The sequence below is a fragment of the Entelurus aequoreus genome, linkage group LG11 (genome assembly GCF_033978785.1).
Source record: "Entelurus aequoreus isolate RoL-2023_Sb linkage group LG11, RoL_Eaeq_v1.1, whole genome shotgun sequence".
Taxonomy (NCBI): domain Eukaryota; kingdom Metazoa; phylum Chordata; class Actinopteri; order Syngnathiformes; family Syngnathidae; genus Entelurus; species Entelurus aequoreus.
The window spans coordinates 3,999,889-4,023,937 of NC_084741.1; the positions used below are offsets into that span (position 1 = coordinate 3,999,889).

General features: G+C 37.9%; 1 protein-coding gene across 1 annotated transcript in view; it reads right to left on the minus strand.

The window, feature by feature from the left end:
- Positions 1-4,341: 4,341 nt before the first annotated feature.
- Positions 4,342-24,049, minus strand: part of LOC133660500 (uncharacterized) — a 31,794-nt gene continuing 12,086 nt past the window's right edge. The window contains exons 4-5 of the mRNA XM_062064038.1: positions 7,577-7,631; positions 4,342-4,512 (exon numbers count right to left, since the gene is read on the minus strand). Of these exons, the coding sequence (XP_061920022.1) occupies positions 4,342-4,512; positions 7,577-7,631 (226 nt within the window). The remainder of the gene's footprint in view (positions 4,513-7,576; positions 7,632-24,049) is intronic.

A 24,049-nucleotide genomic window follows, 5' to 3' on the forward strand; every position in this document is an offset into this window, starting at 1 on the left:
GTTATTACAGTATGTCTCTATATGCATATTTATTTATTTTAAAAAATAAATATTTTTGGCCAAAGGGGGCGCATTTCAATTCCTCACCTCCTCATATGGAAGATACTTTTCCTTCTTCATGTCTCAAGAAGGATATAAAGACAAGAACACACACACACACACACACACACACACACACACACACACACACACACACACACACACACACACACACACACACACACACACACACACACACACACACACTCCCTGACCACCTGAGGGCACCACAGACTGTGGATGCTTTTAAAAAAGGCTTAAAAACCCTTCTTTTTAAAAAAGCCTTTTTTTTTTTAGATATATGCATACTAGTTTTAGCTGTTGTAGTTTTTATTTTTATTTATTTTTTATTACCTTTTTATTTTTATTTTTTTTAATACACTGTTGCACTTTGAGGTTGTTTACTCAATGTAAAGTGCTTTTTTTTTTTTTTAACAAATAAAATCTATTATTATTATTATTATTATTATTATTATTATTATTATTATTTATGCTGGCACTCCATCCTGTGAATAGCACGTGACTCACCCGCCTCTCTTACGCTTCACCCATAAATTTGCACAAAACTAAAACATTTGTGCAATATTATGATAAAAGTTGGAATTTTGCTCTAACAGTCGCAATTTTATAAGAAAACTTTAAAATGTTGTGATAAAAGTCTGAATTTTACACGACAAATGTCGCCATTTTGCATTAAAAAGCAATCATTTTACATTAAAAAAGTAGTAATTTTACGAGAAAATATTGCAATATTACAGAAACAGAAAAAATATGAGAAATTCTTCTCAATTTAAAAAATAAATTTTTGGGGGGAATTTTTTGTTTGTAAATGATTTTTAATCTTCATTATTTACTTCAAGTTATTACAGTATGTCTCTATATGCATATTTATTTATTTAAAAAAATAAATATTTTTGGCCAAAGGGGGCGCATTTCAATTCCTCACCTCCTCATATGGAAGATACTTTTCCTTCTTCATGTCTCAAGAAGGATATAAAGACAAGAACACACACACACACACACACACACACACACACACACACACACACACACACACACACACACACACACACACACACACACACACACACACACACACACACACACACACACACACACACACACACACGCTCTCCCTGACCACCTGAGGGCACCGCAGACTGTGGATGCTTTTAAAAAAGGCTTAAAAACCCTTCTTTTTAAAAAAAGCCTTTTTTTTTTTTTTTAGATATATGCATACTAGTTTTAGCCAGAGGTGGGACCAAGTCATTGCTTTGCAAGTCACAAGTAAGTCTCAAGTCTTTGCCCTCAAGTCTCGAGTCAAGTCCCGAGTCAAGACAGGCAAGTCCCGAGTCAAGTCCAAAGTCAAGACTGGAAAGTCTCAAGTCAAGTCACAAGTCCTGCATTTTGAGTTTCGAGTCCTTTCAAGTCCTTTTAACCACAGACTAATATTTTTACACGGATTGTGTATGCTTTTAAACCGCTGTATTTATTTATTAAAACAAGTGCATTTGAAATAGCAGGAAAAAAAATAGTACTGACATTGCAATTCATAATAGCACTATTAACCAGTCATTTTAATAGTTTAAACAATTTTAAACATTTAACTCATTCCTTTACAGAATAAACACATTTGCAAAAACAAGTGCAACTGTACTTATTTGTACAAAAGTGTTAACATTGTATTTCCATGGCATATTGCATTGTAACTAGTTCCACAGCAGTTTCTATTCTGTTCTTACCTTATCTCATTGATCTCATCTCATACTGTACGTGTGTTTATGTGTGCGTACATATGAAAAACATAACAAATACACGAACATAACAATGAACAGAGTTTTACTTTTTAGATGTCAGGGCCCTATGCAATATGTACACATATTCTTAATACAGTAAACATTTTAACTGACCTTTATTTGACTATGTTTGTCTTTTTGTAGGTGGCTAAAATACACGGTGCTGCTGACCGCCGTCTAACGTTATGTTACTGTGTGTGATACGTTGACTAACGTAACGTTAAGTGTAGGTACCTCATGCAACCCTGCTTAAAAAAATCACTTGATAAAAAGTATGAATAAGGTAGCAAACTGCAGTGGACGCAACAGATTGCTGTGTTTGAAATGATGTTATAACCATAGACATCTTATAAGTAGACGCAGTATTGGTTGCTGTGACGCGAGCATATTGCATCTTGAAGTGGTGATGAGGAGCCGGCGAGCAGCCTAAACTGACAGTTGACAGGTAGAAAACAAAGATGCCGGGCTGGTGTTCAGCGTTTTTCTGCTCAAATGAGCGGACTGTTGAAAATAGGAATCGGGGGATTACTTTTCACAAGTAAGATTTAACATTAATGTACTATTGGTTGCATTTTATGAAAATAACATTACCACAGAGTTGAGAAGGAGCAAAGATCTTCAATATTTGTATGTGAAAATCACAAATAAATCTTCTGGGGGAGGATGCCGCCCCTACAGGGATTTGCTTTACAAACTTTCAGACACACCTAAAACAAAATTCACCAGCCGCCACTGATTATGATGCATTCTCATTTTAGGCAAAATATAAGACAATACTTTCTTAACAGTATAATTGTAACCAGGAATAAGTCTTCAAGTAACAATATTCAAATACTAACATTGTTGGGTAAGACAGCATTTGGTTTTATTCTGAATCCAGTGAAACAGATTGGTGGTTTTAGCTGATATAAAGACTTTCAGGTGTTTATATATGTTTAAGTATTTGGCAGACGCTTTTTCCAAAGTGACATACATAAAAAATACATATATAACAATCACTGTAAACATGATAATTTAAGGGAAGAATGTAATACAAAGTATCAATACAAAGTGTCAAGACAGAATAAACTCTCTGCTGCTGCAGCAACAGAGATACGGTCTATAAGATATATAGATATCTAATGTATTCATACATTGTTTATGTAGGATATACGCATGTATATATAACGTAATTATATTGTTTCTTCAACTTAAAAAATAGATGACCTTTTTTTCCCCCCTTCTCTGGGCTTATATTCCCGGTTTTGATCTCGGACGTCTGGTCACTTATAGCATATAAGAATATTATATTACTGTTAAGCAAACTATGAATAATAAAATATGTGTCCGTTATCATAGCTACACGTATGAAAAAAAAGCGTGTGAAAATGAGTGGTATTCAGTGAGGTAAAATGAATTAAATGCGCTGACAGTTCATTGCTCCTGCCAAATGAATTGCACTGAGTGGAGCGGATCACCACTCCAAGATGGCGGCCCCGCGTCTCGTCTGCGCCAGTAAGCAGTAGCGCTCGATGCTGCGTACCCTTATAAGATGTCTATGGTTATGACGTTAGCAGTGAGTTTACAGCCTCACTGATTTAACTACACAGCAAATAAAAGTCACGTTACTTAGCCAATAAACGTTATCTTACATTCAAAACTTACCCTTCTTTGTGCAACTTCAAATGTCGAACGAAGTTGGAAGTTGTTGCGTCTCCGTCTGTAATATTCGAACTGCGTGATTTGCATACGGCAATTCCTTTTTTGTTGACCAAGTCGTAGTTTTTATACCCGAACGAAACCAACTTTGGTATAAATCTTTCTCACTGGCGCGTTGTTTGACAACTCTTGTTCATTGGTTGTCCTGCAATTTGATTGGCTGAATGCTGTGTGATGAAAACAATGTAGATCTAATTTGATTGGCGGTTGTACTGCGAGCACACACGCTGACACGCAGCACACACGCTGATAGACAGACACGTACAAAATGAAAGCTACGGAGCGCTCCCAAATAACTTTTTAAGCTTTAGGTTTTGGGGAAAGTAGCAAGTCATGTCAAGTCAAAAGGCTCAAGTCCAAGTGAAGTCACAAGTCATTGATGTTAAAGTCTAAGTCGAGTTGCAAGTCTCTTTACATTTTGTCAAGTCGAGTCTAAAGTCATCCAATTCATGACTCGAGTCTGACTCGAGTCCAAGTCATGTGACTCGAGTCCACACCTCTGGTTTTAGCTATTTGGCTGTTGTAGTTTTTATTTTTATTTATTTTTTATTATCTTTTTATTTTTATTTTCTTTAATAAACTGTAGCACTTTGAGGTTGTTTACTCAATGTAAAGTGTTTTTTTTTTACAAATAAAATCTATTATTATTATTATTATTATTATTATTTATGCTGGCACTCCATCCTGTGACTAGCACGTGACTCACCCGCCTCTCTTACGCTTCACCCATAAATCATCCTGACAAAAACACAACAATCAATGGAACGCACAGTTTGACCTTTGCCCCGCATGGCACATCAGCTCCACGTCACCACCGCGTGAGCGTTATTGCCGGCGAGAGGCTCTCCTCCTCATGGCCGTCGTCGTCAAACGAAGTCCCAGCGGACGCGTAGCGGGGAGGGAGGCTCTTTGAAGGTGTGGGCCACACCAACGGTGAAGATGGAGAGACTTTGTGGTGTCGCTTGCTCTCTTCAAGAACCTCATCAATGAATCATCTTTTGGACTGTCGCTGCAAATGAAATGCAGCTCGCATCTCCCGCTTCGCCAACTTCTTGCAGTCTAAATCTTTGATCAGCCGACAACACGATGTGATGCTGCACCTAATCCGTCTTTACCTCCTTTTTCTCTCCGTCTTTACCTCCTTTTTCTCTCCATCTTTACCTCCTTTTACTCTCCGTCTTTACGTCCTTTTCTCTGCTAACATTAGCCTTGAACATCCTCCACTTCAATACCTCCACCCTTGTTCAGCCCGCCTCCACACAAACTACACTTTTCTACATATTTTGGCCTTTTGTCCACGTGCACACTGCAAAAAGTCAATGTTCAAAAACAAGAAAAAAAAAATACAAAAATGAGGGGAATTTTACTTGAATTAAGCAAAATTATCTGCCAATAGAACAAGAAAATTTGGCTTGTCCAGACTTTCCAAAACAAGTCAAATTAGCTAACCTCAATGAACCCCAAAAATAGCTTAAAATAAGTATATTCTCATTAATAACAAGTGCACTTTTCTTGCTAGAAAAAAAAAAAGAGACCTCTTTGCTCAATATGTTGAAAAATATTCTTAAATGAAGTAAATGCTAGTGCCATTATCTTGACATAATGATATGCGCTCGGCATTACATTTGTTGAAACCAGCAAACTTATACTAAAAACTAGTTTATTGTTCTTAATGGAAAGGCAACAAGGCAAGCGCTTGTTACTCTCGGGGTCTCCTAGCCGCTCAGGCAAATCATATGCTCTAAAAATGCATTTTTCTATGGGTAACATGACATCATCGCGCCAAGTGCGTGCTCTTTCAGTCAATTAGTGCGCAAGGAATATATATATATATATATATCACATATATATATATATATATATATATATATATATATATATATATATATATATATATATATATATATTTATATTTACAGCCCGGCCCCTGGCCAAAATATTTTTAATTGTAATTTTGAAGAATTTATCTGAATGTGCATGAACTATTTCTGTTCAAAATTGTTAGAAATGTTAAATGTCTAAATATTAACTGTCAGTTTACTGTACTGTGCCAACTGTACTACTATATGAGTACCTATTTTCTATTGTTTCATTGAAAATAAAACAGCAAAAGTCCATTTGGCTGTCATCTGTTTTAATTATGAGACACAATTGTGTCAAAATCATGATTTATTTTTTTTTCATGCTTGAAATAAGAAATGATGACTTTAAAAAAGTAGTTTTATACTTGTGAGTGTTGATGACACAGCTTTGCAACACTTGATATTCTAGTTTCAAGCATGTTTTACTCAATATAGGTCATCAAATCTCAGCAACAAGCTGTAATATCTTACTGAGATCATTTAGGACCAAAACCCTTAAAACAAGTAAAACACTCTAACATAAAATCTGCTTAGTGAGAAGAATTATCATATCAGACAGAAAATAAGCAAATATCACCCTTATTTGAGATATTTCATCTTACTTAGATTTCACTTTTTGCAGTGCAAGACGTTTTAATTTTGTTCAAAACAGCTTTGCTTTTTCTTTAGGTTTGATCTGGAATAAACTGCAACAAAAAACTGTGCAATAAACAGCAATAACAGTGCAATACATTTTAAAGTTGCAATATACACGTCACATCTTTCATATAATCGACACTATCACCGTTTTTCTACAATTTCTTTATTTATTTTATTTCTGCCTAGTTTCTCTTGTTATATTCTTATTTTTGGGGCGGCATAGCTCGGTTGGTAGAGTGGCCGTGCCAGCAACTTGAGGGTTCCGGTTTCGATTCCCGCTTCCGCCATCCTAGTCACTGCTGTCGTGTCCTTGGGCAAGACACTTTCCAAGGTAAATGTTGTACAGTCTGTAAATCTATTTCAATTTGCACAAAATAGCTACAGATGTCATTTAATGTGAAATGTCACGGGAAACAAACAGTATGTAGCTACTGTGTGTGATGACTTGTCAGATAATCCAGGGCCGGCCCGTGGCATAGGCCGTATAGGCAAATGCTAAGGGCGCCGTCCATCAGGGGGCGCCACGCCAGTGCCACAAATGTTGGAGGAAAAAAAAAAAAAAGTTGGTACTATTATTTCTAAATATATAAAATAATCCCACGTTAATTAAAATGCAAAGTAAAGCCTATTTAATAGAAATATTATTTGTTACAACATTACGCCCCCCCTATGGTGCGCCCCCTCCCTTCCCGTATCATGACTCTTTTTGGACGTCACCACATCAAAAAATCAACACAAGATGTCAAAACGGCACAAAACTGTCAGGTGCCCAGGGAAGAAAAAAGAGAAAAGAAGAGGAGAAACGAGAAAAAGACAGAGGTAGCAGGTAGGTAACGTTAGCCTACACGAAAATTATTTGTCTGTTACAGAATGTGATAGTAACCTGGCTTTTTAGCATTAAGCTAATGTTACATGATTCGGCAATTGCTAATCAATAAACAGCTAGTTCTGTTTTAACGTCGGGTTAATATTGTGGAGGGGGCTAAATTGTTATGGAAAATAATTATGTAACGTTAGGTAATTACAGTACTCCCTGGTGTACAGTCATTTGTAAGTCATTCTAGTTAATGCAATATTAAAAAGCACAAATAGAGAACTCTGTTGGATCCCCTTTTTTTGTTATATAGTTGTTAAAGTCATACTGGTTTGATATCTTGTTTTGTGCAGTGCCTTATTTATATTGTATTTTTTAATTTATTTTATGCAACTTGTTGACACGTTTTATTTTGTGTTTATGTATTTCATATATTAATTTTTTAATTTTTGTATTCATTTATTTATCCATATTTTTTTTTATCTTGTTAACTATTCTGATTGTTAATTTGCTTTCTTTAAGTAAAAAAAAAGGTCAAAGACAAAGCTATTCGGTTTCTTGTGAGTATATACACTTCACTGCCGATGTGGGGGGTGGGGGCGCCACCTAAAATCTTGCCTAGGGCGCCAGATTGGTTAGGGCCGGGCCTGAATGGACGTACAAAAAAGATGCCGTAATTATCATGTGATCCTCTCTCTTTAGAATGTTCACTATTTTTGGAGTCCAACCAGAGCAAAGTTCTCCAACTTGGCCGCGCTCCCAAACGCCATCACGCCGCCATCGCTCAGCGGCACAAACAAACACAGCACAACGGCGCTAATGTCCTTCTGAAAACATCAATCTTCCGCAGGCTCCTTGGCTGGTTGGCGACACACCACAGATAAATCCCGGGAAGTTAATTAAAGACAACAAGCGAGGCCAGGAGGTGCCTATAATGAGTGGAGAATGTATGTCGTCTTAAACACCGACGCCGGGAAACACATTGACGTTTTCCACAGCGACACGCCCGCTAATGAATACAAGATGGAGCTTTTTTTCTCGTTGTCGTTGTGCCCTTTGCATGAATTAATGAGGAGTGATTTTGGATTTAGACATCATCTTTTGTCTGGGGGGGGGATGAGATCCTGGCTTTGATGGCTGCTGTGAGAGCCCACCATGACATTACCCTCCAGCTATCAATTAACACCTGATCAGTGTAATTGTTGTGGTGGGTGTAAGGTGAGGAGAAAAGCACAGGAAATAACGTGTGGTGTACTTTACTGGATGCCAGCATGGACTTCATGTGTCCACATGGTGCATAGCAACCATGCAAAGCATAATCTATGGCAGGGGTCACCAACCTTTTTGAAAGCAAGAGCTACTTTTTGGGTAGTGATTAATGCGAAGGGCTACCAGTTTGATACACACTTAAATAAATTGCCAGGAATAGCCAATTTGCTCAATTTACCTTTAACTCTATGTTATTATTAATAATTAATGATATTTACACTTAATTGAACGGTTTAAAAGAGGAGAAAACACGAAAAAAAATGACAATTAAATTTTGAAACGTAGTTTATCTTCAATTTCGACTCTCTAAAATTCAAAATTCAACCGAAAAAAAGAAGAGAAAAACTAGCTAATTCGAATCTTTTTGAAAAAATTAAAAAAAGAATTTATGGAACATCATTAGTAATTTTTCCTGATTAAGATTAATTTTAGAATTTTTTATTTTTATTTTTTTTATTTTTTTTAGAATTTTGATGACATGTTTTAAATAGGTTAAAATCCAATCTGCACTATGTTAGAATATATAACAAATTGGACCAAGCTATATTTCTAACAAAGACAAATCATTATTTCTTCTAGATTTTCCAGAACAAAAATTTTAAAAGAAATTCAAAAGACTTTGAAATAAGATTTAAATTTGATTCTACAGATTTTCTAGATTCACCAGAATAATTTTTTTTGAATTTTAATCATAATAAGTTTGAAGAAATATTTCACAAATATTCTTCGTCAAAAAAACAGAAGCTAAAATGAAGAATTAAATTAAAATGTATTTATTATTCTTTACAATAAAAATTTTTTTTTTACTCTAACATTGATTTAAATTGTCAGGAAAGAAGAGGAAGGAATTTAAAAGGTAAAAAGGTATATGTGTTTAAAAATCCTAAAATCATTTTTAAGGTTGGATTTTTTTCTCTAAAATTGTCTTTCTGAAAGTTATAAGGAGCAAAGTAAAAAAAATAATGAATTTATTTAAACAAATAAAGACCAAGTCTTTAAAATATTTTCTTGGATTTTCAAATTCTATTTGAGTTTTGTCTCTCTTAGAATTAAAAATGTCGGGCAAAGCGAGACCAGCTTGCTAGTAAATAAATACAATTTAAAAAATAGAGGCAGCTCACTGGTAAGTGCTGCTATTTGAGCTATTTTTAGAACAGGCCAGCGGGCTACTCACCTGGTCCTTACGGGCTACCTGGTGCCCGCGGGCACCGCGTTGGTGACCCCTGATCTATGGTCATTTGTTACTGATTCTTTATCAGTGGTGAACAAACCCAATCAGAATCCATCTAATTAATTTAGAGTTCATATTAGGGTTGTCCCAATACCCATATTTGGGTACCGGTACCCGTACCAAAAATAAAGGGGACCCAAAAACTGGCATTATTGGCTTCATTTTAACAAAAAAATCTTAGGCTACATTAAAAACCTCTAAAAGCTTAGTGGCCACATGCGTGGACAACACATTTTAAGCTCTTATTTCCAAAATTGTGCACACTACTGAATTGGGGTCTTATGGCCACTTATGTGGACACTTATACTGCCATCTGGTGGTGTCAGAAGAGTATAACATACAATGGAATTTGAAAAAAAAAAAAGTCTAAAAATAAGAATTAGCATGTCACTAAACATGAAGTACACGTTTGTGTACTTATGGACTAAGTATATCATATCAAAAGATGATTCTTAGTTTTTATTCTTATTAGGGTCCAATAAGCCCAAATAGCAAAGAGAAATAAAAAAAAGCATGTAAAAAAAACCCAGCTTGGGCCTTAAGAGGTTAAACATATGTTTATTATTGCAATTTAGTCCTTAAATAAAATAGTGAATATACTAAACAACTTGTCTTTTAGTAGTAAGTAAACAAACAAAGACTCCTAATTAGTCTATGCAGGAACATATTGTGTCATTTATCTACCTATTATATTGTCAACATTATGAGGGACAAACTGTAAAAATGGATTATTAATCTACTTGTTCATTTACTGTTAATATCTGCTTATTTTCTGTTTTAACATGTTCTATCTACACTTCTGTTCAAATGTAATAATCACTTATTCTTCTCTTCTTTGATACTTTACATTCGTGTTGGATGATACCACACATTTAGGTATGGATCCGATACCAAGTAGTTACAGGATCATACATTGGTCATATTCAACGTCCTCATGTGTCCTGGGACGTATTTCCTGACTTTATAAACATAATATGCATTTTTTTTAAACGAAAAAAGATTTTGTGACGCTAAAAAATATCGACATAATCATAGTATCGACGAGATACACTCTTGTACTTGGTATCATTACAGTGGATGTCCACCCATGGCATTTGTTTACAATCTGACGCCGGTGAGCTATTGTATCCTCCTACGGTGTGTAGTGAAGCATGTTTAGCTATTCCTTGTCCTGCAGTGATAATGATACTTGTAAGAAAGGTACTTTATTTGTCACCCTGGAAACAAGGATTAGTGATTTAGAAGTAGCTAAAACACTGCAGACTGCGGATGGATACACCAAAATGCGTCCACTCTCCCTTTTATGTCCACAAACACTGCTGCTCTGTGTGCGTGCGCTGCCGAACATGCTCCTCTGCTCGTAAAACAACGACGCACTGTCATGCCCGTTACTCTCACTCTCTCTGTCTCTGCCCCTCCCTCACCAATGCTGCTGCACGCACAATTTGTTTTGTTTTCAACCCCTTCTTAACCCTGAACGTACATTGAAAATACACGCAACCCTAACTCAAAACGCCGGACATTTGAGGCATTTAAGAAACTCCGCCCTGACAGCTCCGCAAAAGAGGACATGTCCGGTGAAAAGAGGACGTATGGTCAGTCTATCCTAGCCCGTTAGCTGCTAGCATGCCGTGTGTTGTGCCTCGGTGTGCATTGTTTACACAACGTGCGTTACGCTACTTAATATGTCCGTGTGGAAACTCGTTTGGTGCACCTCCGAACCGAACCGGAACCCCCGAACCGGAACCCCCGTACCGAAACGGTTCAATACAAATACCGTTACACCCTTGGTATGTACACTTGAGCACGACTGTATGTGTTGCTAGGTAGATTTAATATAAGAAGGGATAGTCGGTCAATTCAGAAAGTTGGTTGCACAAAGTCAGACCCTGACCAAATACATCCAAATAATGTAGTGATAAACCCTAAAGACAATTAAAGCTTACCTGTAGAATGGATTCAGCTTCAATAGGAATAACACTTTTGGCCTTTCGAAGGTAACACAAAGGACTCCATTTGGATTTCGTTCTGGAGGTGAAAGTGAAATATTACACAAGCGATCTGCTGTGTGTGCCTTTGGGTTGTCACATTCCCATTTGTCAGAGCAGGTGGAAGGCCTGAGGGAAATTACTTGCCTTTACTTCTATTGTGTTTTACTCACGCAAAATGTGTCTTATATTCCTTTAAAAAATGGGGTTGGGGGGGGAGGGGGGGTGTACCGCCTTACATTGTCAAGGTTAGTCAGTATCAATCAATCAATCGATCAATCAAAATTTGTCCAGAATCCTCACGGACCGAGCTAATTAGGAACTGGTACTGGAAGAGAGAGAATGAGCACGTTCAGTGGAAGGATCAGACTCCCAAAATGCAACACGGAACGAAAACAGGAAGTCCTTCATACCGACAGCCATCAGACTGTATAATGCATATGTTCCTTTTTGACTGTACTTAAATGTATAATAGACTGTTTTTATATTATTCACATGTGAATAATGCTGTATAATAGACTGTATTTATATTATTCACAGGTGAATAACACTGTATAATAGATTGTATTTATATTATTCACATGTGAATAATGCTGTATAATAGACTGTATTCATATTATTCAGATGTGAATAATGCTGTATAATAAAATGTATTTATATTATTCACATGTGAATAATGCTGTATAATAGACTGTATTTATATTATTCACATGTGAATAATGCTGTATAATAGACTGTATTTATATTATTCACAGGTGAATAATGCTGTATAATAGACTGGATTTATATTATTCACAGGTGAATAACACTGTATAATAGATTGTATTTATATTATTCACATGTGAATAATGCTGTATAATAAAATGTATTTATATTATTCACATGTGAATAATGCTGTATAATAGACTGTATTTATATTATTCACATGTGAATAATGCTGTATAATAAAATGTATTTATATTATTCACATGTGAATAATGCTGTATAATAGACTGTATTTATATTATTCACATGTGAATAATGCTGTATAATAGACTGTATTTATATTATTCACATGTGAATAATGCTGTGTAATAGACTGTATTTATATTATTCACATGTGAATAATGCTGTATAATAGACTGTATTTATATTATTCACATGTGAATAATGCTGTATAACAGACTGTATTTATATTATTCACATGTGAATAATGCTGTATAATAGACTGTATTTATATTATTCACATGTGAATAATGCTGTATAATAGACTGTATTTATATTATTCACATGTAAAAAAATGGCCAAGTGTTTATTGTTTATTGTGAGCGAACTGTGGTGCTGAATTTCCCCCAGGGATCAATAAAGTACTTTCTATTCTATTCTATTCTAAAATACCTGTATTCGTTCTATATATCTAATGGTGATTAGACTATACGTCCGTTGTATTTATTTTTGACACTCTATATATGTTGACGAGCACATGTAGGACGCAGTTTGCATGTACTTTTCAAACTTGCTAAATAAAAACACAAAATAGCGTATTTACATATGAGTTGCAAGCAAGTAATCACATGTGAATAATCATAATTAATCCAAATTCCAAAATGTGATTATTCAGATTTTTTCAGCACGGACAACAATGGCGCACATTTTCAGGACTTATGCAGATCCCAAATACACATCAGCAGGCACCAGAAGGTAAGAAAAGTTGCTTTTGCATAATATTGCGAAACAAAACGCCAGATAATATGTCTTACCTTATACACACACCATAATAATACTCCTATGTTGAAGCACAGTACAATCCATCAAGTGGTGTGGCTTCATAGCTTACCAAAGTCCTACTAAAAACATTTTGACAGATTTTTGAGCGCCGTGTGTAATGTTCTATATTTTCAATGGAACTTTAAAAGCAATGGTGTTGTTTACTGGCGTCATATTGCAGTCTACACATATCTCTTATGTGTGACTGCCATCATATTGCAGTCTACACGTATCTCTTATGTGTGACTGCCATCATCTTGCAGTCTACACGTACCTCGTATGTGTGACTGCCATCATATTGCAGTCTACACATATCTCTTATGTGTGACTGCCATCATCTTGCAGTCTACAAGTATCTCCTATGTGTTACTGCCATCATATTGCAGTCTACACGTATCTCTTATGTGTGACTGCCATCATATTGCAGTCTACAAGTATCTCTTATGTGTGACTGCCATCATATTGCAGTCTACACGTATCTCTTATGTGTGACTGCCATCATATTGCAGTCTACACGTATCTCTTATGTGTGACTGCCATCATCTTGCAGTCTACACGTATCTCGTATGTGTGACTGCCATCATATTGCAGTCTACACGTATCTCTTATGTGTGACTGCCATCATATTGCAGTCTACACGTATCTCTTATGTGTGACTGCCATCATCTTGCAGTCTACACGTATCTCGTATGTGTGACTGCCATCATCTTGCAGTCTACACGTATCTCGTATGTGTGACTGCCATCGTATTGCAGACTACACGTATCTCTTATGTGTTACTGCCATCATCTTGCATTCTACACGTATCTCGTATGTGTGACTGCCATCATATTGCAGTCTACACATATCTCTTATGTCTGACTGCCATCATCTTGCAGTCTACAAGTATCTCTTATGTGTTACTGCCATCATATTGCAGTCTACACGTATCTCTTATGTGAGACTGCCATCATCTTGCAGTCTACATGTATCACTTATGTGTGACTGCCATCATATTGCAGTCTACACGTATCTCTTATGTGTGACTGCCATCATCTTGCAGTCTACACGTATCTCGTATGTGTGACTGCCATTATATTGCAGTCTACACGTATCTCGTATGTGTGACTGCCATCGTATTGCAGACTACACGTATCTCTTATGTGTGACTGCCATCATATTGCAGTCTACACGTATCTCTTATGTGAGACTGCCATCATCTTGCAGTCTACATGTATCACTTATGTGTGACTGCCATCATATTGCAGTCTACACGTATCTCTTATGTGTGACTGCCATCTACTGCTCACACTTATCATTTCACCATGTACCAAATAAAATAGCTTCGAGGTCGGTAGCACAACCAAAAAATTATTCCGTACATCAGGCGCACCGGGTCATAAGGCGCACTGTTGAGTTTTTAGAAAATGAAAGGATTTTAAGTGCGCCTTATAGTCTGAAAAATACGGTACAAATATCGCTGTGTGTAATGTTCTATATTTCCAATGGAACATTTAAAGCTTTGGTGTTGTTTACTGGCGTCATATTGCAGTCTACACGTACCTCTTATGTGTGACTGCCATCTACTGCTCACACTTATCATTTCACCATGTACCAAAAAGAATAGCTTCGAGGTCGGTAAGCACAACCAGAGTTATTCCGTACATTAGGCGCACCGGGTTATAAGGTGCACTGTCGAGTTTTTAGAAAATTTAAGGATTTTAAGTGCGCCTTATAGTCCGAAAAATACGGTACAAATATCGCTAATGTTTTATATTTTAAATGGAACATTTAAAACTTTGGTGTTGTTTACTGGCGTCATATTGCAGTCTACACGTACCTCTTATGTGTGACTGCCATCTACTGCTCACACTTATCATTTCACCATGTTCCAAATAGAATAGCTTCGAGGTCGGTAAGCACAACCAGAGTTATTCCGTACATTAGGCGCACCGGGTTATAAGGCGCACTGTCGAGTTTTTAGAAAATGAAAGGATTTTAAGTGCGCCTTATAGTCTGAAAAATACGGTACAAATATCGCTGTGTGTAATGTTCTATATTTCCAATGGAACATTTAAAGCTTTGGTGTTGTTTACTGGCGTCATATTGCAGTCTACACGTACCTCTTATGTGTGACTGCCATCTACTGCTCACACTTATCATTTCACCATGTACCAAAAAGAATAGCTTCGAGGTCGGTAAGCACAACCAGAGTTATTCCGTACATTAGGCGCACCGGGTTATAAGGTGCACTGTCGAGTTTTTAGAAAATTTAAGGATTTTAAGTGCGCCTTATAGTCCGAAAAATACGGTACAAATATCGCTAATGTTTTATATTTTAAATGGAACATTTAAAACTTTGGTGTTGTTTACTGGCGTCATATTGCAGTCTACACGTACCTCTTATGTGTGACTGCCAGCTACTGCTCACACTTATCATTTCACCATGTTCCAAATAGAATAGCTTCGAGGTCGGTAAGCACAACCAGAGTTATTCCGTACATTAGGCGCACCGGGTTATAAGGCGCACTGTCGAGTTTTTAGAAAATGAAAGGATTTTAAGTGCGCCTTATAGTCGGAAAAATACGGTACAAATATCGCTGTGTGTAATGTTCTATATTTCCAATGGAACATTTAAAGCTTTGGTGTTGTTTACTGGCGTAATATTGCAGCCTACACGTACCTCTTATGTGTGACTGCCATCTACTGCTCACACTTATCATTTCACCATGTACCAAAAAGAATAGCTTCGAGGTCGGTAAGCACAACCAGAATTATTCCGTACATTAGGCACACCGGGTCATAAGGTGCACTGTCGAGTTTTTAGAAAATGAAAGGTATTTAAGTGCGCCTTATAGTCTGAAAAATACGGTACAAATATAGCTGTGTGTAATGTTCTATATTTCAAATGGAACATTTAAAGCTTTGGTGTTGTTTACTGGCATCATATTGCAGTCTACACGTACCTCTTATGTGTGACTGCCATCTACTGCTCACACTTATCATTTCACCATGTTCCAAATAGAATAGCTTCGAGGTCGGTAAGCACAACCAGAGTTATTCCGTACATTAGGCGCACCGGGTTATAAGGTGCACTGTCGAGTTTTTAGAAAATGAAAGGATTTTAAGTGCGCCTTATAGTCCGAAAAATACGGTACAAATATCGCTAATGTTTTATATTTTAAATGGAACATTTAAAACTTTGGTGTTGTTTACTGGCGTCATATTGCAGTCTACACGTACCTCTTATGTGTGACTGCCATCTACTGCTCACACTCATTTTACCATGTTCCAAATAAAATAGCTTCGAGGTCGGTAAGCACAACCAAAAAATTATTCCGTACATCAGGCGCACCGGGTTATAAGGCGCACTGTCGAGTTTTTAGAAAATGAAAGGATTTTAAGTGCGCCTTATAGCCCGAAAAATACGGTACAAATATCGCTGTGTGTAATGTTCTATATTTCAAATGGAACATTTAAAGCTTTGGTGTTGTTTACTGGCGTCATATTGCAGTCTACACGTACCTCTTATGTGTGACTGCCATCTACTGCTCACACTTATCATTTCACCATGTTCCAAATAGAATAGCTTCGAGGTCGGTAAGCACAACCAAAATTATTCCGTACATCAGGCGCACCGGGTCATAAGGTGCACTGTCGAGTTTTTAGAAAATGAAAGGATTTTAAGTGCGCCTTATAGTCCGAAAAATACGGTACAAATATCGCTAATGTTTTATATTTTAAATGGAACATTTAAAACTTTGGTGTTGTTTACTGGCGTCATATTGCAGTCTACACGTACCTCTTATGTGTGACTGCCATCTACTGCTCACACTCATTTTACCATGTTCCAAATAAAATAGCTTCGAGGTCGGTAAGCACAACCAAAATTATTCCGTACATTAGGCGCACCGGTTCATAAGGCGCACTGTCGAGTTTTTAGAAAATGAAAAGATTTTAAGTGCGCCTTATAGTCCGAAAAATACGGTAGAAATATCGCTGTGTGTAATGTTCTATACTTCCAATGGAATATTTAAAGCTTTGGTGTTGTTTACTGGCGTCATATTGCAGTCTACACGTACCTCTTATGTGTGACTGTCATCTACTGCTCACACTTATCATTCCACCATGTACCAAAAAGAATAGCTTCGAGGTCGGTAAGCACAACCAAAATTATTCCGTACATTAGGCGCACCGGGTTATAAGGTGCATTGTCGAGTTTTTAGAAAATGAAAGGATTTTAAGTGCGCCTTATAGTCCGAAAAATACGGTACAAATATCGCTGTGTGTAATGTTCTATATTTCCAATGGAACATTTAAAGCTTTGGTGTTGTTTACTGGCATCATATTGCAGTCTACACGTACCTCTTATGTGTGACTGCCATCTACTGCTCACACTTATCATTTCACCATGTTCCAAATAGAATAGCTTCGAGGTTGGTAAGCACAACCAAAATTATTCCGTACATCAGGCGCACCGGGTCATAAGGCGCACTGTCGAGTTTTTAGAAAATGAAAGGATTTTAAGTGCGCCTTATAGTCCGAAAAATACGGTACAAATATCGCTGTGTGTAATGTTCTATATTTCCAATGGAACATTTAAAGCTTTGGTGTTGTTTACTGGCATCATATTGCAGTCTACACGTACCTCTTATGTGTGACTGCCATCTACTGCTCACACTTATCATTCCACCATGTTCCAAAAAGAATAGCTTCGAGGTCGGTAAGCACAACCAGAGTTATTCCGTACATTAGGCTCACCGGGTTATAAGGCGCACTGTTCATTTTTGAGAAAATGAAATGATTTTATGTGCGCCTTATAGTCCGAAAATTAGGGTAATCACATGTTTAGAGTGTGATTAGTGTGATTTAATAAAAATAATCACTTGGCATCCTTGATATATATACTATACACAACAAGTTGTTTTCTCTCATTGTGAGTCAAAGCTCGTCTTAACGACGAAGGTACTTAGCTGGTTTTAAGGATCTGCTGTAAAGACTGGAGTTGAACAGGGCTGATCGAGGGTTAGAAAAAGAACGCTCACGTCCTTGTTGGCCGAGCGTCACATCCTCCATTAGACTGTACTTGCTAAGCCGTTGAGCAGGAGGATTATTTGGACATTGTGTGTACGTAGAGCGTCTATCCTCCCCTGGGTTTGTCCGTCATTTATAAAGCTGCTTACGCACTCTTGACAACATGGCAGCCTCACAACCAGAGGCTCCGACTAACACCACCCTTGGAGAGCAGTCAAGTCTGACATGGAATAAAGCCAAAGGTACATAATGGAACAAAAGGCTGGTTTTTGATTGATTGATTGAGACTTTTATTAGTAGATTGCACAGTGAAGTACATATTCCGTACAATTGACCACTAAATGGTAACACCCGAATAAGTTTTTCAACTTGTTTAAGTCGGGGTCCACTTAAATTGATTCATGATACAGATATATACTATCATATATACTATCGTCATAATACAGTCATCACACAAGATAATCACATTGAATTATTTACATTATTTACAATCAGGGGTGTGGAGAGGGAGGGGGGGGGTAGGATATGGACAGCAAGTAGTGGACATAGAGAGAGAGAGAGAGAGAGAGAGAGAGAGAGAGAGAGAGAGAGATCAGAAGGCATAAGAAAAAGTATCTGCATTTGATTGTTTACATTTGATTATTAGCAATCCGGGGAGGGTGTTAGTTTAGGGTTGTAGCTGCCTGGAGGTGAACTTTTATTGCGGTTTTGAAGGAGGATAGAGATGTCCTTTCTTTTATACCTGTTGGGAGCGCATTCCACATTGATGTGGCATAGAAAGAGAATGAGTTAAGACCTTTGTTAGTTCGGAATCTGGGTTTAACATGGTTAGTGGAGCACCCCCTGGTGTTGTGGTTATGGCGGTCATTTACGTTAAGGAAGTAGTTTGACATGTACTTCGGTATCAGGGAGGTGGAGTGGATTTTATAGACTAGGCTCAGTGCAAGTTGTTTAACTCTGTCCTCCACCTTGAGCCAGCCCACTTTGGAGAAGTGGGTAGGAGTGAGGTGGGATCTGGGGTGGAGGTCTAGAAGTAACCTGACTAGCTTGTTCTGAGATGTTTGGAGTTTAGATTTGAGGGTTTTGGAGGTGCTAGGGTACCAGGAGGTGCATGCGTAATCGAAAAAGGGTTGAACGAGAGTTCCCGCCAGAATCCTCATGGTGCTTTTGTTGACCAGAGAGGAGATTCTGTAGAGACATCTCGTTCGTTGGTTAACCTTTCTGATTACCTTGGTTGCCATTTTATCACAGGAAAGGTTAGCCTCTAGAATGGAACCTAGGTAGGTGACCTCATCTTTCCTGGTGACAACAATGTCACCCACTTTTATGGTGAAGTCATTGACTTTCTTAAGGTTGATGTGGGACCCAAACAGGATGGATTTCGTTTTACCCAAGTGTATGGATAGCTTGTTGTCAGCGAGCCAGGTGCAAGTTCTACAGAGCTCAAGGGTAAGGCTTAGGGAGTAAACCCCGACAGAAAATCAGGAGCCGGAGTCCTGAAGGCGGTTTGACGTTGTAGCGTCATTCCGGCAACTCCTGTGGCGTCGCTGGTGCCAAGTTGTATCGACACTCGTCGCTCCCTTGGATCCACCAGCCACACGGAGACGGGGGGGTTTGCTGCCTGGACAACAGCTTGCCCTCCATAGTTCCATGCCCAGGCCGTGTAGATCCACTGGAGAGGTCCACTGGAGAGGTCACTCCAGCAGATACCGGTTCTAAGCCCATCCGATTGGCGAAAGAAACGGGTGCCAGGGGCCATCTCGTAGTGAGACCCACCCCCCTTTTTGGATCTAACCCATCGTCTCCCGAGACGGAAGGATGCCGACGACGACAGTCATCACACAAGTTACCCATCAGAGTATATAAATTGAATTATTTACATTATTTAAAATCTTGGGGGTGGGATGTGGAGGGGGTTGGGGCGGGGGGGTTAGGCTTGGTTGATATCAGCACTTCAGTCATCAACAATGATATCATCAGAGAAATGGGCATTGAAACAGTCTAGGTCTGACTTGGTAGGATATGTACAGCGAGCGGTGAACATAGTGAGCTCAGATAGCATAAGAGCAAGTATATACATTTGATTGATTACATTTGGTTATTTACAATCCGGGGAGGTGGGATGTGGTGGGGGGAGGGTGTTAGTCAAGGGTTGTAGTTGCCTTCTTTTAGTGCGGTTTTGAAGGAGGATAGAGATGCCCTTTCTTTTACACCTGTTGGGAGCGCATTCCACATTGATGTGGCATAGAAAGAGAATGAGTTAAGACCTTTGTTATTTCGGAATCTGGGTTTAACGTGGTTAGTGGAGCTCCCCCTGGTGTTGTGGTTATGGCGGTCATTTATGTTAAGGAAGTAGTTTGACATGTACTTCGGTATCAGGGAGGTGTAGCGAATTTTACGGACTGGGCTCAGTGCAAGTTGTTTAACTGTGGTGTCTTGTTCCACCTTAATATTTCTACATTCTCTTCTCATGCTTTCAGTTTTGCTGTCAAATCAGTTGAGGTTTCCAGACTTTTGTTGCAATGACATTTTTGTTCAAGCCTTCCTTTTGTGTCGGAGAAGTAAAGGTTAAAAACAGAAATGTGCCAAGTCGGCTTGCTGGGACTTCATCTATCACGACGCGCTCAAGGTTACTTGGGCCATTCCCAGCTTTTGTCTCTTTAACATCCATCCATCCTCACACGGTGGCAAGGACGTCCATTGTCTTCTCTAAGAGATCTTTTCTGAGACCTTCTGTCTTTTTCCAAGTCCTCTTTGTCACGTCTGCTCTTCGTCTTGGATTCTGTGCTCTTGCTTTGTGTTTTCGAACCTGTATACATGGTTGCTTTGGAGCACAGATAGTACCTTCTCATTTCTTTATTTTCATGACTATTGTGGAGAATGCACAATGTTTAAGAGTTATTTTTTTTAGTCATAGTCATGTTTAAAGCAGCTAGTGTTTTTCCATTTGTACTCTTTCTGTTTTTGTATCTTATGTCCGCAAGTAAACTGTGTGCTTTACCTTGAAGGTGGAAGGAATGTGGGAGTTGGAGTACTCCCTTTTTTATCTTATCTGTATTAGAACAATGAGGCTGTATTCCTTTCTGGAGAGGGTGGGGGCTTTCTTCGTATGCAAGAAGTTGTCTCTTCCGTTCGAGTGTTAGACCATCCCGAGATGACGGTATGACTGTATTGATGTGGGCTGGTCTCCTGAAGCTTCAGTAAAACTTGATAATATTCATATTCTGTCTTGGTGGTCCTTCTTACTCTGCATATATGTCATCTGAAAGAATTTGGGATTGACCAGTGACTTTAATTCCCTGGGAGGGAAGACTGGTCAGACGCAACACTATTTACATTGTAGATTGTCACATCAAAGCTATGAATGAACACATGTGGAGTTATGTACTTAACAAAAAAAGGTGAAATAACTAAAAAAACATGTTTTATATTCTACTTTCTTCAAAATAGCCACCCTTTGCTCTGATTACTACTTTGCACACTCTTGGCATTCTCTCCATGAGCTTCAAGAGGTAGTCTTAAATCCATAATTCCACGTGTTCATTCATAGATTTGATGTGACGATCTACAATGTAAATAGTCATGAAAATAAAGAACAGGCATTGAATGAATACTGTATGTCTAATTACAACATTTAATACATTTATCGACATTATTTGAGTCTGTAACAGTGCGTAAGTGCGTAACTTCTTTAAAGTATAAACATTTGTTGACCGACTTGAACCGATTGATACTAAAAAAAATACAATTAAATAAACTCAAAAAATTCAAAAAATAATTCCAATTGATCAGGAGCACAATGTATAAAATACTTTGCTTTTTAAAGCGGGGTTTGAAGGATGATACTGATAAACTCCCCCATTGCACTGAGCTCCCCTAGGGTGGGCCTGCCCCATTATTTGAGAAGGACTGTTCTAAAGACACATTTTTACTTAATAGTGGGCCTTTAAGGAAATGACCCTTTCCACAAATCTAAGACACTAATTCATGTATTCCACTTGCATGAAGTACAAAGTACATTTAATCTGTGGGACTTTTGAGTTTGATATTTTTCAAGTTACAATCTTGACTGCAGTGTACAATATGATGAAAAACATGCTTACAGTACCACACCAAAAGTTTGGACACACCATTTCTATGCGTTTTCTTTATTTTAATGACTATTTACATTGTAGATTGTCACATCAAAACTATGAATGAACACATGTGGAGTTATGTACTTAACAAAAAAAGGTAAAAAATAACTGAAAACATGTTTTATATTCTAGTTTCTTCAAAATAGCCACCTTTTGCTCTGATTACTGCTTTGCACACTCTTGGCATTCTCTCCATGAGCTTCAAGAGGTGCAATGGTTTTTCACTTCACGGGTGTCATAGTTTTGATGCCTTTAGTGACAATCTACAATGTAAATAGTCATGAAAATAAAGAAAATGCATATAAATGAGAAGGTGTGTCCAAACTTTTGGTGTGGCCAATGCATTTTCTTTATTTTCATGACTATTTACATTGTAGATTGTCCCATCAAAACTATGAATGAACACATGTGGAGTTATGTACTTAACAAAAAGGGTAAAAAATAACAGAAAACATGTTTTATATTCTAGTTTCTTCAAAATAGCCACCCTTTGCTCTGATTACTGCTTTGCACACTCTTGGCATTCTCTCCATGAGCTTCAAGATGTGGAATGGTTTTCACTTCACGGGTGTCATAGTTTTGATGCCTTCAGTGACAATCTACAATGTAAATAGTCATGAAAATAAAGAAAACACATATAGATGAGAAGGTGTGTCCAAACTTTTGGTGTGGCCAATGCATTTTCTTTACCTTCATGGCTATTTACATTGTAGATTGTCACATCAAAACTATGAATGAACACACGTGGAGTTATGTACTTAACAAAAAGGGTAAAAAATAACCGAAAACATGTTTTACATTCTAGTTTCTTCAAAATAGCCACCTTCTGCTCTGATTACTGCTTTGCACGCTCTTGGCATTCTCTCCATGAGCTTCAAGAGATGGAATGGTTTTCACTTCACGTGTGTCATAGTTTTGATGCCTTCAGTGACAATCTACAATGTAAACAGTCATGAAAATAAATTCGCCCAGGCCTGTTATACGTGCAAGTCAGTGGCGTGCGGTGAGGTTCATGGCTGGTGAGGCACTGACTTCATCACAGTCAGATTTACAAACATATGAACCCTAAAGAGTATCTTATTCACCATTTGATTGGCAGCAGTTAACGGGTTATGTTTAAAAGCTCATACCAGCATTCTTTACACATACAAACTGTAGCACACAAAAAAGCACATTTAATAAAAAAAAACATTATTATGGTCTTACCTTTCTAGCTGGACATCCACACAGCCAGCCTTTGCGTGTGTACCACGTCGTTTGAAAAGAACGGGTCTTCTGTCCCGAAGTCAAAAGCAAACCTTTTAGCTCCGGCGTTGGTCTACCTTTAATTATTACCTCCTGCAGTTTAGAAAACTGTTTTATTTTACATATGTAGTCGTCCATGTTTTTAATAAAAGTCCAGGCGAGAGGAAATAAACAATCGCTGTACTTGACTTGCTAACTTTTTTTTTTCTTTTCTTCTGCGGCCGAGGAATGATCTCTGAGATCACTACCGCCCTCTACCACCAGGAGGCCGGATTACTGCGAGCCTCAGCCAGCACGTCTTTTGCAGCAGTTTTATGAATGCTCAGCACAAGAAATACGTTACACACATACAGTTGTTGACAAAATACACTGTACATTATACACCTCAGCTAACTAAACTATGCCATAGTTTAGTTAGCTGATATAATTCATATAGCAATACGGTCTCACTGCACAGCAGGCCAGCAGTTAGCCGAGTCATTGCGCACAATCCATGTTGAGGCACAACTGAGTGACGTGCCTCAACTGGCTGCTGATCACCGCACCGTCTCTTCTCGGTATTTGAACGGAAAA